Source organism: Pelophylax lessonae, assembly GCF_965119305.1.
Source record: "Pelophylax lessonae genome assembly, chromosome: 4".
NCBI lineage: Eukaryota > Metazoa > Chordata > Amphibia > Anura > Ranidae > Pelophylax > Pelophylax lessonae.
The window spans coordinates 490,612,600-490,628,338 of record NC_138771.1 but is presented as its reverse complement, the minus strand read 5'-3'; the positions used below and the strand labels follow the sequence as shown (position 1 = coordinate 490,628,338).

General features: G+C 48.7%; 1 protein-coding gene and 1 long non-coding RNA gene across 2 annotated transcripts in view; both read right to left on the bottom strand.

Moving 5' to 3' along the window:
- Positions 1-2,653: 2,653 nt before the first annotated feature.
- On the bottom strand, positions 2,654-4,371 carry LOC309552714 (serine protease FAM111A-like; the record flags this gene model as incomplete). Its single annotated transcript, XM_082253639.1, has 1 exon — positions 2,654-4,371. The coding sequence occupies exon 1, from the start codon at positions 4,349-4,351 to the stop codon at positions 2,654-2,656; it is 1,698 nt and encodes a 565-aa protein (XP_082109765.1). The 5' UTR covers positions 4,352-4,371.
- A 2,663-nt stretch (positions 4,372-7,034) lies between these two features.
- Positions 7,035-15,739, bottom strand: part of LOC309553223 — a 62,515-nt gene continuing 53,810 nt past the window's right edge. Inside the window, exon 2 of the long non-coding RNA XR_014225150.1 lies at positions 7,035-7,151. This is a non-coding gene — a long non-coding RNA (uncharacterized lncRNA). The remainder of the gene's footprint in view (positions 7,152-15,739) is intronic.

Here is a 15,739-nt window from a genome sequence, read left to right as displayed (position 1 = left end):
GGGGAAGCAGCAGCCCCTTGGCCCCCCCACCAGGGTGGGAGGAAACTTGCTTTCCTGAGAATCCATGCCCCAGCAATATCTGAAAAAAGGAGTACTATCCCTTTAAGACCGCGGCGAGCGTAGCCCACCGCACTCTACTGAATACACCGACCCCCACAGGGAAGAGAACACTGGGCAAGGAATACAGGGAAAGTAGAAGGTAAAAACCTGGAGAGAGCACACAGACTGCTGCCACCGATCGCTGTCCCAGAGCAAAAGGAAGTGATGTAATAGCTGACCGCCCTATAAAGCCTATGTAGGCTACAAAAACATGGCCGCACAGTATGCCAAGCATGTCTCACAAGCATGTCACATACAGCATGTCTCCATAGCACACAGCATGTCTCACAGAGCAGAGCAGAGCAGGAGAGCCCCCCCCCCCCCCCCCTGCAGCCCACAGAAAGGCAGCTATCCCACACAGGAACCTGACAGGGAGCGCAGCATTTTTACACAGACATGCAGGGTCACACAGTCCCAGACTGACACCCAAAACAGACAGGTCCCCACACAGAATTCTACTTACCATCCGGATGGCGTGGGGAGCCTTCACTAGCGATCAAACCGCTGCACCGAGGACAGGGAGTGTCACAGCCCGGACGCAGTGAAACTGCGGTGCAAAACCGCAAATGGCGTCCGGTGAGGTAGCCACCTCACTGCAGCATCCCTGCAGCGAACAGGGATGGGTCGTTCAATATGCCAGGGAAACCTGAGCTGAACGCTCGATGGCAGGCTGGGAAGCCACTGGCCCTGAGAACCCTGAGGATCCTGGAAAGCCAGCCCGAGACCCAGCACCGCACGATCATCTTCATCCGAAGAACTAACTAATGCTGAAAAATAACAGCTAAGTAAAAGAAAGGGAGAAATACTTGAAATAAAATCAAAAAAAGATAGAAGGCTGAGACTGAAAAGCCCCAGCACAGGAACAGCCAGCTAACTCCTAAGCTAGGCAAATTGAAACTGAGTAGGGAATGCAGGATGCAGAAGGGTATTGACTGAGGGGACCTCCCCCTAGGGGTGTGATATGCTAAAAGATTTGATATTAACATATTCTGTTGCCTAGCTACTCCTACGGAGCAAAGGTCAATAACCCAATAGTGACGAATATGGAGGGGCGGCGACTGTCGGAGGACGTAAGAGAAATATATGCTTTATTTCCTGTTGAGTCTACTGGATAGCAAGTACATGGAAATCTCCCTAATGAGATTCAGATGGCAATACTTGTGCCAAAAACAGATGGCTTAGATAACAATACTTGTGGTGGTTCACAGTGCCTGTTATCAAGCTGTCATTGGACAGTTTAGATCACAGTCAAAAATGCACAGAGCCAATCAGAGTAGCTTTGTGCCTTGTGACCACCGCAATGGCCAATCTCAGCAATCTCAAATATAAACACTACTACTGACTATTTTGGTGGTGTTTGTACTGTCTTGCCATTTTTATTTGATATATTTTATAACATAAAGATCATTTAATTTGGGTACAGCATTGCACAAAAGAGTAATTGTCAGTCAACCTACCACAGCACTGAAAAATTACCTAGTAATGAAGCAGTATATACAGTAAGTACTCATGTGTTTAACCACTTGCCGACCGCCGCAAGTACATTTACTGCGGCAGTCAGCCCCTCCTGGGCAAAGCAACGTAGTATTACGTCGCTCACCCAGGAGCCATCCCCGTGCGAGTGACCGGCGGCTCCAATGTCCGCCGGTCACTCGCGATCTCCCACTGGAGAGGGAGAAAGGCAGGCAGCTAATGTAAACAAAGCCGCCTGTCATTCTCCCTGGTGTAACTGCAGAGATCATACGATCCTGCTATGTAGGATCGTATGTCTCTGTGGTTACATCAAAAGCCACGCCCCTTGACAGTTAGAAGCACGCCCCTAGGGACACACTTAACCCCTGGATCTCTTATAAAGTTAACCCCTTCCCTGCCAGTGTCATTTTTACAGTAACCGTGCATATGTATAGCACTGATTACTGTAGTAATGTCACTGGTACCCCCAAAAGTGTCAAAAATGTTAGTCAGGGGTCCGATCTGTCCACCGCAATGTCGCAGTCCCGCAAAAAAAAAAAAAAAAAAAAATCGCAGATTGCCGCCATTACTAGTTAAAAAAAAAAAACAATAAAAATGACATGAATCTTTCCCTTAGTTAGTAAACACAAAAACTTTTGCGCAAACCAATCAAAATACTCTTATTGCGATTTTTTTTTACCAAAAATATGTAGCAGAAAACAAATTGGCCTAAAATGTAAAAAAATTTTGATTTTTACATTTTTTGGGGAATTTCATATAAAAAAATTTGAAAAATATTGTTATTTTTTTCAAAATTGACGCTCTTTTTTTGTTTATAGCGCAAAAAATAAAAATTGCACAGGTGATCAAATACCACCAAAAGAAAGCCCCGTTTGTGGGGAAAAAAAGGACGTCAATTTCATTTGGGTGCAGTGTCGCACGACCGCGCAATTGTCCATTAAATTCACGCAGTGCCGAATCGCAAAATAGGCCCTGGTCTTTGAGCAGCCAAATCCTCCGGGGCTTAAGTGGTTAACCTTCCCCTACCCAAAGGCAAAAAAAGCAGCGACTTTAAATATACTTTATTACTGGGGTTGGGATTTTACTCCACTGCCTGTTGAATGTCCTTTATACAATTGAGAAACTCCCTAATAACAGGCTGCATTGTGTCTGAGTGCTCTCCTTGCTTTGTATAGTTATGCATATAACTATCCAGGTTTTCGTTACTTTTAATAACCTCATAAAATGATGAACATAATTCTCTTCTTTGAGTGGCTCCAATAATAAGAATGTCAACAATGTTGACACCATACTCAATTATGCTCTTCTTGTCTAAATGAGTGTCAGCAAGATATCCCCCAGAGTGCATTGCCACAAGGCCCCCACAATCATTGAAAACTGGACCACCAGAGGCTCCGTTATAAAGACATGTGTCATAAGTACTATATTGGTCACTGGACAGCATTTCAAAATTGTATTTTAGAAGGACATGTATGTAAGATTTATCAGACAAAATGGTTTTGAAGATTGTGTCAGCTCTTTTGTGAAAATTCACCACTGAACACATAGGATCAATTTTTTTGTATGAATCACCTGGATGGCCAATGATGCTGACAGCACCTTTCTGTGGGGGAGGGGTCACATATGTCAACAGGCCTTTTCCAGGCATTTCTGGTGAAATCTGTACAAATGCAAAATCATATTTCTCATTGTAATATGTAACAACGCATTGATGGATTTCAAACGGTCCAGCTGATTCACTCTCATAGTTAAATATTACTCCACCATTGGGTATAGGTTTATGTTCCCAGTCAAATCCTGACTCTATCAGACATTTTAGAACATGGTAACAGGTGAGACCCAGATTCTCAGTTAGAAGGAAGAAGGTACCACTATAATAACCCCTGTCACATGTATACCCAATTATTCCCACACTGTCTGAGTGCTGAGTCAGTAGTCGATGAGTGGTAATCAGCATGGGCTCCTTGTACATGACATTTTCTCTGTAATCTTCCCTCATGTCTGATATTATCTGCTTTCTCCCAGCTTTACTGACATTATTAAATGCGCTTGAAAATTCCTTGCTTGTAGGTGTCCGGATTTCAGGAATTTTAGGTGGCTTTACTTTGGGCTCAGATTGGGGAACTGATGAAGGTTGGGGAACTTCTTGTCTGGTCTGATCTGTATTCTGGAAGTCTTTCTCTCTCTCATCAGAGCTTTGCAAGCCCTCAGTTTTCTGGGTCTCAGAATCAGGTCTTCTATTTGGCTTCTTATTATTTGTCACCTGAATAGTATACACCACGTCCGGGTCAAGAAATGACAAATATATGTCCCTTTCATGCAAAGCTGATTGGTTTGGATTTTTAAGACTAAACTGACTGTTTATATCAAACCGTTTATCATTTAGAATTGCCTCTTCTATTGTCTGGTCTTCTTGCCCATACACAGATAGAGGTTTTTGTTTCCAGTTGTATCTACCATCACTTAATATATGTCTTGGGCCATCCCCTTCAGTGTATCCTTTACATTGCACTTTAAAAAATTTTCCTTTGCCACACACATTATAGTTGGAGTCTGGAAGTGATGACAGGATGGTTTTCTTGTTCTTGGATTGTTTTTTGCGTATTATTTCTATTTTGTCTCCTTCCTCCAGGGCACAGCATGGTACCAAAGGGTTAATGATTGTTTCAAGTTTGTATGAATATAGGATAATGTTTTCAGAGTCTACAGACTTCTTTGCATAATAAGCAACTGGCTTTTTCCCTTCCACTCTGCGATTATTCTCTTTACGTTTATACATAAAAGTAATGACGAGTGACTTGGAGTTGGATTGAATGTTACATTTCTATAAGGTAAAAGAAACAAATATGGTTTAAAAACATATACAATGATTTAGTTCTGGGTTAGTATGCATACAGATATTTAAGCTGACAAACTATAAAGGTGTGATGACAGCAGCAGCAAGTTATTGTAAACCTCAGACATTAAATATGAACAAAGCATAGCCCTCTATAGTGTGTACTTGTCTCAATTAAAGGCGCTAAATGTAATTTCTGTCTGCTGCTTCATTCCACTGCAATCAGCATGAATCACTTCTGACAATTTTTCCTGACACCATGTGAAAAATGGTGGCAGAGGAGGGACCTCCAGCAGATTGACAGCTTCAGCTCTGTTCCTGTGAGCTGTGTGAAGGGGTGTGTCTCTTCCCTCCAATCAGCTCTCAGACCTCTCCTCACTGAGCTCTGCAGAGTGTAACTTCCGTACCCCGCCCCTTTTTTCTGACAGCCCAGACAAGCTTATAAATACAGCACTTGAAAAGCAAGGGGGATAAATGAAGGTGTGTGGAAAGCAGCCGGTCCCTTGTTTAAAATACTTACCCACCAGTCTGCTAACAAACCAAATAAACCTGTCTAACAATGTAGGTTAAAAACAGGAGTTTAGTTAACACACATTTGCAATTGCATGCGGAAGCTTCAAGGCCAACAACAAGGCATCCTGTGTAACTTCTTGTATAAATACAGCACTTTGAACGGATGTAGAGAGAAGAGAAGACTGCAAATAGACAGATACAACTTATGTAGGAGGATTTGTTTAAGGGTAATTGATTGTTTGTCTATTTATGTATGTGCGTGTATAGTATACAGCAGGGGTGCTCAACGTTTGAAGAGTGCAGGCCTCTTAAGAGATTTGGTAACCGGTCGCTGGCCGCCATGAAATGGGTCAGAATTTCAAATTTTTTATTTTGAATAGCAAAATAAAGATTTTCAACAACAATCAGGATCATAATTTTCTGTGGGACCAACCCCACTGGATGTTTACCCTCTTTTTAATTACAATTACAAAATCAAATTTTTTTTAACCAGATCACCATCAATCACACTCTGGTGCTCATGTGTGACCAGCCAAAAAAGCTCTGAATCAACGTTGTAGCCTTCACTATATCGGGGTTCTTTGCAGCCATCCCTTAAATTGTCCACAGTCCTTGTTTTGGCAATCTAAACAAAAACAACAGACCAGGGAAGTGCGTCCCCTAATGGTGCAATAAACAAAACTAAAATGACACATAATGCACTCACATGCTCTTGGAATGACACCAAGCTCATCACACAACTGTGAGAATCCACCTTCAGAACCCCTGAATTGATGCCACTAGATGTAATCCACTCAGCTAAAGGCTTTTCTCCTCATGTCTATGTGTTAGGTAAGAAAGAGAAGAGCGGGGAGCAGGCCATAATAGTGGCTTGGTAATGACTGCTATCAGTAGTGTGGCATACACCCGAAGGAGGCTGTACTGGTTGCCATAGGTTTAAGGTTGCCTGTCACATAAAACCGCTCCGCAGGCCATGGGTTGAGCATGTCTGGTATACAGTGTGTGTATATGGATGTTACAGTATGTGCGTGTGTATATGGTATAACATTGAAAGTGTATGTTTAAGTATATGTTTGTGTGTGTGTGTGTGTGTGTATGTAGTGCCTATATGGGTATAACTAAAAGTAGATGTGTTTATATATAGTGTGTGTGTGTATACAGTGTGTGTGTGTGAATAGGGGGTACTGCTGTGTTATGCATAAAGGGAAGTTTGCATGGATCTGTGGGGGGTGCTGGGCTGTATATACTGTATTTATGACTCCTGTATTGTGTACATCACATATTCATGACCCCTGCACTCTGTGCATTACCCACTGCTGACCTCTACTTTTGGTAGATTTTTTACACCTGCCCCTGTATTATTTACATCTGCCCTATTTAGATTACATACTCCTGACACCTGCACTCTGTACATTTCATATTTCTGACCCTTGCACTCTGCAGGCCAAAAAGTTAAGCTCCTCGCACCCTTAGAGCAATGTTGTAACACCCACAATTCCCTGGATTACAGTAATGACCAAATTACAGGGCCAGTCATGGGAGGACTAGGATCATTTCACCTGGAGGGCATACAAAACATTTTCATGGTACGGCAAAGTGTCTCATGGTGCCCCATTTATTGGTGAATATGGTGAAATGTGGGTGTTCCCAAAGATCATGATTTAGTGTGACACCTTTTAAATCTTCTAGAATCAGCTCCCATTGCATCTCTTGGCATTTGGTCACACGACAATTCAAAACCGCAGAGGCAGTTGGTCCTGAAATACTTTCCTCTTTCAGACTTCGTAATCACAAGTTTGAATAGAGAGCAAATAGCTACAGTATTTAACTACCATCCATCTGTCCCTGAATGTGTGTCTTGCTCTGATTGATGTCTGAATAGTGAAGTATTTCTGTTCAGAGTCACCAGCCCAACAGATCTCATTATTACTGACCGAGGGGGCAAATTCCCTTCGGCCCCATCCTTTTTCTCATTTGGGGTTAGGCCACCAAAAAATTTAAGATTTTAGTGTGTGCTAGAAAGTTAAACCATCAATGTGCTTTAAATGGTAACTGAAAAACAGCTGTCAAATATATAGTACATAAAAAAGAATATTAAATGAGATGAAATTACACTTTCTGGGTGTAGGTTGGCCTCTCCTGTACACTCTGCATTCTTTGGAATGTTTCTTGTTTGTGGTTTTTCAGAGGTTTCTATACAATTCTGCTTTCCTGTTTGATCACATTGATCCTGTTGGAAGAGAAATGAACTATAACTACAAAGACTGCAATTAGGAACACATAATGTATTTTTTTATCCTATTACATTAAAAGCATACTCCAGTCATAACTGAAAATAAAGAATGTGAATGCATACAATGAGCTCAATCAACATGGTCATGGTTCTAGTGAAGATGCTGCTTCCTTCCCTCACACTACAGTGCTCTGTTCTTGCACATTAAGTGTTTTTTTTTTTTTTTTTTAAGTGCTCTATTCTTGTTCTCTGTTTCTCATACATCTTTTTGCAAGGGTCTTTATACAGACTTATACTGCAGAGAAGGGGAGGAAGTGTGACTGACCAGATCTGTTACTGAGAGCTGATTACTGAGTGCACTGGGTCCAAGGCAGGGTTAATGCAACAACATGAGTCTGTTTTCGTTTGTTCAACCAGTAGTAGAACGAATTCTGTACAACCTCTCTGCCCATATATGGATTAAAATTCAGCTAGTACCTGCTCAACCGTCCAAATTTGGTTATGTGTATTGCCAGCTTTACTCTAGTGCAGTGGCGGCTGGTGCTCAAAATTTTTGGGGGGGCGCAAAAACAAAAATGTAATAGGTATTGCTTCGCGGCAAAAAACGAGGTAAAAAAATTGCATGACTTTGAGGTCATGGTACAGGCATGGCACATGTGATGGTATAGGCATGGCACAGATGGTACAGGCATGGCACAGGTGATGGAATAGGCATGGCACAGATGGTATAGGCATGGAACAGGTGGTAGAATAGGCATGGCACAGGTGATGGTATAGGCATGGCACAGGTGATGGAATAGGCATGGCACAGGTGATGGTATAGGCATGGCACAGGTGATGGAATAGGCATTGCACAGGTGATGGTACAGGCATGGCACAGGTGATGGAATAGGCATGGCACAGATGGTATAGGCATGGCACAGGTGATGGAATAGGCATGGCACAGATGGTACAGGCATGGCACAGGTGATGGTACAGGCATGGCACAGGTGATGAAATAGGCATTGCACAGGTGATGGTACAGGCATTGCACAGGTGATGGTACAGGCATGGCACAGGTGATGGAATAGGCATGGCACAGATGGTATAGGCATGGCACAGGTGATGGAATAGGCATGGCACAGATGGTACAGGCATGGCACAGGTGATGGTACAGGCATGGCACAGGTGATGGTACAGGCAGGGCACAGATGGTACAGGCATGGCACAGGTGATGGAATAGGCATGGCACAGATGGTATAGGCATGGCACAGGTGATGGAATAGGCATGGCACAGATGGTACAGGCATGGCACAGGTGGTGGAATAGGCATGGCACAGATGGTACAGGCATGGCGCAGGTGGTGGAATAGGCATGGCACAGGCATGGCGCAGGTGGTGGAATAGGCATGGCACAGATGGTATAGGCATGGCACAGGTGATGGAATAGGCATGGCACAGATGGTACAGGCATGGCACAGGTGGTGGAATAGGCATGGCACAGGTGGTACAGGCATGGCGCAGGTGATGGAATAGGCATGGAACAGATGGTACAGGCATGGCACAGGTGATGGAATAGGCATGGCACAGGTGATGGTAAGGTCATGGCACAGGTGGTGGAATAGGCATGGCACAGATGGTACAGGCATGGCGCAGGTGATGGAATAGGCATGGAACAGATGGTACAGGCATGGCACAGGTGATGGAATAGGCATGGCACAGGTGATGGTAAGGTCATGGCACAGGTGGTGGAATTGGCATGGCACAGATGGTACAGGCATGGCGCAGGTGATGGAATAGGCATGGCACAGGTGATGGAATAGGCATGGCACAGGTGATGGTAAGGTCATGGCACAGGTGGTGGAATAGGCATGGCACAGGTGATGGAATAGGCATGGCACAGGTGATGGTAAGGTCATGGCACAGGTGGTGGAATAGGCATGGCACAGATGGTACAGGCATGGCGCAGGTGATGGAATAGGCATGGCACAGGTGATGGTAAGGTCATGGCACAGGTGGTGGAATAGGCATGGCGCAGGTGGTGGAATAGGCATGGCACAGATGGTACAGGCATGGCACAGGTGATGGTAAGGTCATGGCACAGGTGGTGGAATAGGCATGGCACAGATGGTACAGGCATGGGGCAGGTGATGGAATAGGCATGGCACAGGTGATGGTAAGGCCATGGCACAGGTGGTGGAATAGGCATGGCGCAGGTGGTGGAATAGGCATGGCACAGATGGTACAGGCATGGCACAGGTGATGGTAAGGTCATGGCACAGGTGGTGGAATAGGCATGGCACAGATGGTACAGGCATGGCGCAGGTGGTGGAATAGGCATGGCACAGGTGATGGAATAGGCATGGCACAGATGGTACAGGCATGGCGCAGGTGGTGGAATAGGCATGGGACAGGTGATGGAATAGGCATGGCACAGATGGTACAGGCATGGCGCAGGTGGTGGAATAGGCATGGCACAGGCATGGCGCAGGTGGTGAAATAGGCATGGCACAGATGGTACAGGCATGGCACAGGTGGTGGAATAGGCATGCCGCAGATGGTACAGGCATGGCGCAGGTGATGGAATAGGCATGGCACAGATGTTACAGGCATGGCACAGGTGATGGAATAGGCATGGCACAGGTGATGGTAAGGTCATGGCACAGGTGGTGGAATAGGCATGGCACAGATGGTACAGGCATGGCGCAGGTGATTGAATAGGCATGGCACAGGTGATGGAATAGGCATGGCACAGGTGATGGAATAGGCATGCCGCAGATGGTACAGGCATGGCGCAGGTGATGGAATAGGCATGGCACAGATGGTACAGGCATGGCACAGGTGATGGTAAGGTCATGGCACAGGTGATGGTAAGGTCATGGCACAGGTGGTGGAATAGGCATGGCACAGATGGTACAGGCATGGCGCAGGTGGTGGAATAGGCATGGCACAGGCATGGCACAGGTGATGTAATAGGCATGGCACAGATGGTACAGGCATGGCACAGGTGGTGGAATAGGCATGGCACAGATGGTACAGGCATGGCGCAGGTGGTGGAATAGGCATGGCACAGGCATGGCGCAGGTGGTGGAATAGGCATGGCACAGATGGTATAGGCATGGCACAGGTGATGGAATAGGCATGGCACAGATGGTACAGGCATGGCACAGGTGGTGGAATAGGCATGGCACAGGTGGTACAGGCATGGCGCAGGTGATGGAATAGGCATGGAACAGATGGTACAGGCATGGCACAGGTGATGGAATAGGCATGGCACAGGTGATGGTAAGGTCATGGCACAGGTGGTGGAATAGGCATGGCACAGATGGTACAGGCATGGCGCAGGTGATGGAATAGGCATGGAACAGATGGTACAGGCATGGCACAGGTGATGGAATAGGCATGGCACAGGTGATGGTAAGGTCATGGCACAGGTGGTGGAATTGGCATGGCACAGATGGTACAGGCATGGCGCAGGTGATGGAATAGGCATGGCACAGGTGATGGAATAGGCATGGCACAGGTGATGGTAAGGTCATGGCACAGGTGGTGGAATAGGCATGGCACAGGTGATGGAATAGGCATGGCACAGGTGATGGTAAGGTCATGGCACAGGTGGTGGAATAGGCATGGCACAGATGGTACAGGCATGGCGCAGGTGATGGAATAGGCATGGCACAGGTGATGGTAAGGTCATGGCACAGGTGGTGGAATAGGCATGGCGCAGGTGGTGGAATAGGCATGGCACAGATGGTACAGGCATGGCACAGGTGATGGTAAGGTCATGGCACAGGTGGTGGAATAGGCATGGCACAGATGGTACAGGCATGGGGCAGGTGATGGAATAGGCATGGCACAGGTGATGGTAAGGCCATGGCACAGGTGGTGGAATAGGCATGGCGCAGGTGGTGGAATAGGCATGGCACAGATGGTACAGGCATGGCACAGGTGATGGTAAGGTCATGGCACAGGTGGTGGAATAGGCATGGCACAGATGGTACAGGCATGGCGCAGGTGGTGGAATAGGCATGGCACAGGTGATGGAATAGGCATGGCACAGATGGTACAGGCATGGCGCAGGTGGTGGAATAGGCATGGGACAGGTGATGGAATAGGCATGGCACAGATGGTACAGGCATGGCGCAGGTGGTGGAATAGGCATGGCACAGGCATGGCGCAGGTGGTGGAATAGGCATGGCACAGATGGTACAGGCATGGCACAGGTGGTGGAATAGGCATGCCGCAGATGGTACAGGCATGGCGCAGGTGATGGAATAGGCATGGCACAGATGTTACAGGCATGGCACAGGTGATGGAATAGGCATGGCACAGGTGATGGTAAGGTCATGGCACAGGTGGTGGAATAGGCATGGCACAGATGGTACAGGCATGGCGCAGGTGATTGAATAGGCATGGCACAGGTGATGGAATAGGCATGGCACAGGTGATGGAATAGGCATGCCGCAGATGGTACAGGCATGGCGCAGGTGATGGAATAGGCATGGCACAGATGGTACAGGCATGGCACAGGTGATGGTAAGGTCATGGCACAGGTGATGGTAAGGTCATGGCACAGGTGGTGGAATAGGCATGGCACAGATGGTACAGGCATGGCGCAGGTGGTGGAATAGGCATGGCACAGGCATGGCACAGGTGATGTAATAGGCATGGCACAGATGGTACAGGCATGGCGCAGGTGGTGGAATAGGCATGGCACAGGCATGGCGCAGGTGGTGGAATAGGCATGGCACAGATGGTACAGGCATGGCACAGGTGGTGGAATAGGCATGGCACAGGCTTGGCACAGGTGATGGAATAGGCATGGCACAGATGGTACAGGCATGGCGCAGGTGGTGGAATAGGCATGGCACAGGCATGGCGCAGGTGGTGGAATAGGCATGGCACAGATGGTACAGGCATGGCACAGGTGGTGGAATAGGCATGGCGCAGATGGTACAGGCATGGCGCAGGTGATGGAATAGGCATGGCACAGATGGTACAGGCATGGCACAGGTGATGGAATAGGCATGGCACAGGTGATGGTAAGGTCATGGCACAGGTGGTGGAATAGGCATGGCACAGGCATGGCGCAGGTGGTGGAATAGGCATGGCACTGGTGGTGGAATGGGCATGGCACAGGCATGGCACAGGTGGTGGAATAGGCATGGCACAGATGGTACAGGCATGGCACAGGTGGTGGAATAGGCATGGCACAGATGGTACAGGCATGGCACAGGTGATGGTAAGGTCATGGCACAGGTGATGGTAAGGTCATGGCACAGGTGGTGGTAAGGTCATGGCACAGGTGGTGGAATAGGCATGGCACAGATGGTACAGGCATGGCGCAGGTGGTGGAATAGGCATGGCACAGGCATGGCGCAGGTGGTGGAATAGGCATGGCACAGGCATGGCGCAGGTGGTGGAATAGGCATGGCACAGATGGTACAGGCATGGCACAGGTGATGGTAAGGTCATGGCACAGGTGATGGTAAGGTCATGGCACAGGTGGTGGAATAGGCATGGCACAGATGGTACAGGCATGGCGCAGGTGGTGGAATAGGCATGGCACAGGCATGGCGCAGGTGGTGGAATAGGCATGGCACAGGCATGGCGCTGGTGGTGGAATGGGCATGGCACAGGCATGGCGCAGGTGGTGGAATAGGCATGGCACAGATGGTACAGGCATGGCACAGGTGGTGAAATAGGCATGGCACAGATGGTACAGGCATGGCACAGGTGATGGTAAGGTCATGGCACAGGTGGTGGTAAGGTCATGGCACAGGTGGTGGAATAGGCATGGCACAGATGGTACAGGCATGGCGCAGGTGGTGGAATAGGCATGGCACAGGCATGGCGCAGGTGGTGGAATAGGCATGGCACAGGCATGGCGCAGGTGGTGGAATAGGCATGGCACAGGCATGGCGCAGGTGGTGGAATAGGCATGGCACAGATGGTACAGGCATGGCACAGGTGATGGTAAGGTCATGGCACAGGTGATGGTAAGGTCATGGCACAGGTGGTGGAATAGGCATGGCACAGATGGTACAGGCATGGCGCAGGTGGTGGAATAGGCATGGCACAGGCATGGCGCAGGTGGTGGAATAGGCATGGCACAGGCATGGCGCTGGTGGTGGAATGGGCATGGCACAGGCATGGCGCAGGTGGTGGAATAGGCATGGCACAGATGGTACAGGCATGGCACAGGTGGTGGAATAGGCATGGCACAGATGGTACAGGCATGGCACAGGTGATGGTAAGGTCATGGCACAGGTGGTGGTAAGGTCATGGCACAGGTGGTGGTAAGGTCATGGCACAGGTGGTGGAATAGGCATGGCACAGATGGTACAGGCATGGCGCAGGTGGTGGAATAGGCATGGCACAGGCATGGCGCAGGTGGTGGAATAGGCATGGCACAGGCATGGCGCTGGTGGTGGAATGGGCATGGCACAGGCATGGCGCAGGTGGTGGAATAGGCATGGCACAGATGGTACAGGCATGGCACAGGTGGTGGAATAGGCATGGCACAGATGGTACAGGCATGGCACAGGTGATGGTAAGGTCATGGCACAGGTGGTGGTAAGGTCATGGCACAGGTGGTGGTAAGGTCATGGCACAGGTGGTGGAATAGGCATGGCACAGATGGTACAGGCATGGCGCAGGTGGTGGAATAGGCATGGCACAGGCATGGCGCAGGTGGTGGAATAGGCATGGCACAGGCATGGCGCTGGTGGTGGAATGGGCATGGCACAGGCATGGCGCAGGTGGTGGAATAGGCATGGCACAGATGGTACAGGCATGGCACAGGTGGTGGAATAGGCATGGCACAGATGGTACAGGCATGGCACAGGTGGTGGAATAGGCATGGCACAGATGGTACAGGCATGGCACAGGTGATGGTAAGGTCATGGCACAGGTGGTGGTAAGGTTATGGCACAGGTGGTGGAATAGGCATGGCACAGATGGCACAGGCATGGCGCAGGTGGTGGAATAGGCATGGCACAGGCATGGCGCAGGTGGTGGAATAGGCATGGCACAGGCATGGCGCAGGTGGTGGAATAGGCATGGCACAGGCATTGCGCAGGTGGTGGAATAGGCACTTACCTGGCGACGGCTCGGCTCCCGGCGGCGGCTTCTCCCCTCCTCGCGACTCTGATGTCCGTCCTCTTCTGCTCGGCTCCTGGCGGCGGCTTCTCCCCTCCTCGCGACTCCTCTTCTTCGCGGGCTGCGGCGGGAAAGTGACCGGGCGGTGACGGTGAGTGACTGATGCACGCACCGGCACCGCCCCCAACGAGGTCACCATGGATGTCCTGAATCATGATTGGTCCAGGCTGGAGTCTGGACCAATCATGATCCAAGACATCACAAAAGGGGGTGGTGTAGCGCATTTTTCTGCGCTACAGTTACGCCCCAGAAGGCCGCCAATTGGCGCCTCTGCTGGTGGAAAACCCCACCCCCCATCGGCACCAATGCGGCGGACGCCGAAAGAGGGGTGGTGGAGCGCAGAGCTCTGCGCTACAGTTACGCCCCAGAAGGCCGTCTATCGGCGCCTCTGCGGGTGGAAAACCCCACCCCCATAGGCACCAATGAGACGGGCGCCCCTTGTGGGCAAAATTTTTTTTTTTTTTTTTTTTTTAAATCTTTTTTTTTTCTTTTTCTTTTTTTGGGGGGAGGGGGGGGGGGCGGCGCCCCTGCGCCCCCTATGGGCCGGCCGCCACTGCTCTAGTGCCTATTAGACCGCACTGTCTTATTTGGACAACCTCTACCACTGCTATGAAAGTAAAATAAAGGTAAAGCCAAGAAAGAGATGTCATTTTTATATTATCTATTGTACTGGAAACTTTCCCTGTGCAATCATTTGGGCTTTAAGTAACCCGCATTGGGACTACAAACACTAAACTTTGGTTGCAGTTAAGAAAGTGCCATATCAGGGGTGGACTGACAACTCACAGGGCCCGTAGGCCATAGGAGAGCTTGGGGTCCCCTGTGTCCCGCATTCATGCCACATCCACACAAGCCCCACTAACATCTTGCACTGCCCACAGTTACAGGCCTCCTGTAGCTGCTGCCCCTGGGCAATAGCTTCTGAGACAAGAAATAGCAGTCTATGTCTCAGCAGGAGCTGGACTGAGGATCTGGAGTAGATTGCTAAAGGGGTATTTGCCCGAGGGGGGGGCACTGTTCTGAAGTCCTGGTCTGGAGAAGCATCTTTTAACCCCTTCACTGAGGACCTACATGTCAGGGTGGCACACAGCTCTTGGGACATTATGAATGAAGACCTGGGTGTGGAATTGTTGGGTGTGATTGTGCTGGGAGAGATGTAAGTGCCAGAGGATGTTATATAGACTGGGGCCGCTCTTACAAAGCGTTAGACATACAGACCATTCCCTGTTAGTAAAAAAAAGGGTTAATCGTGCATTTCCGACAGGAATCTGGTAGAAATGAAAGAGTTCATTATGTGCTTTCATCCGGGATCTGTCACCATTGAAAGGGATATTCATGATGTGCTTCCATCAGTGATCTGACAGCAATAAAATATTTAATCATGTCTAGCCACCAGGGATATGTTAGCAATGAAAGGGTTAATTATGTACAGCCAGCAAGGATCTG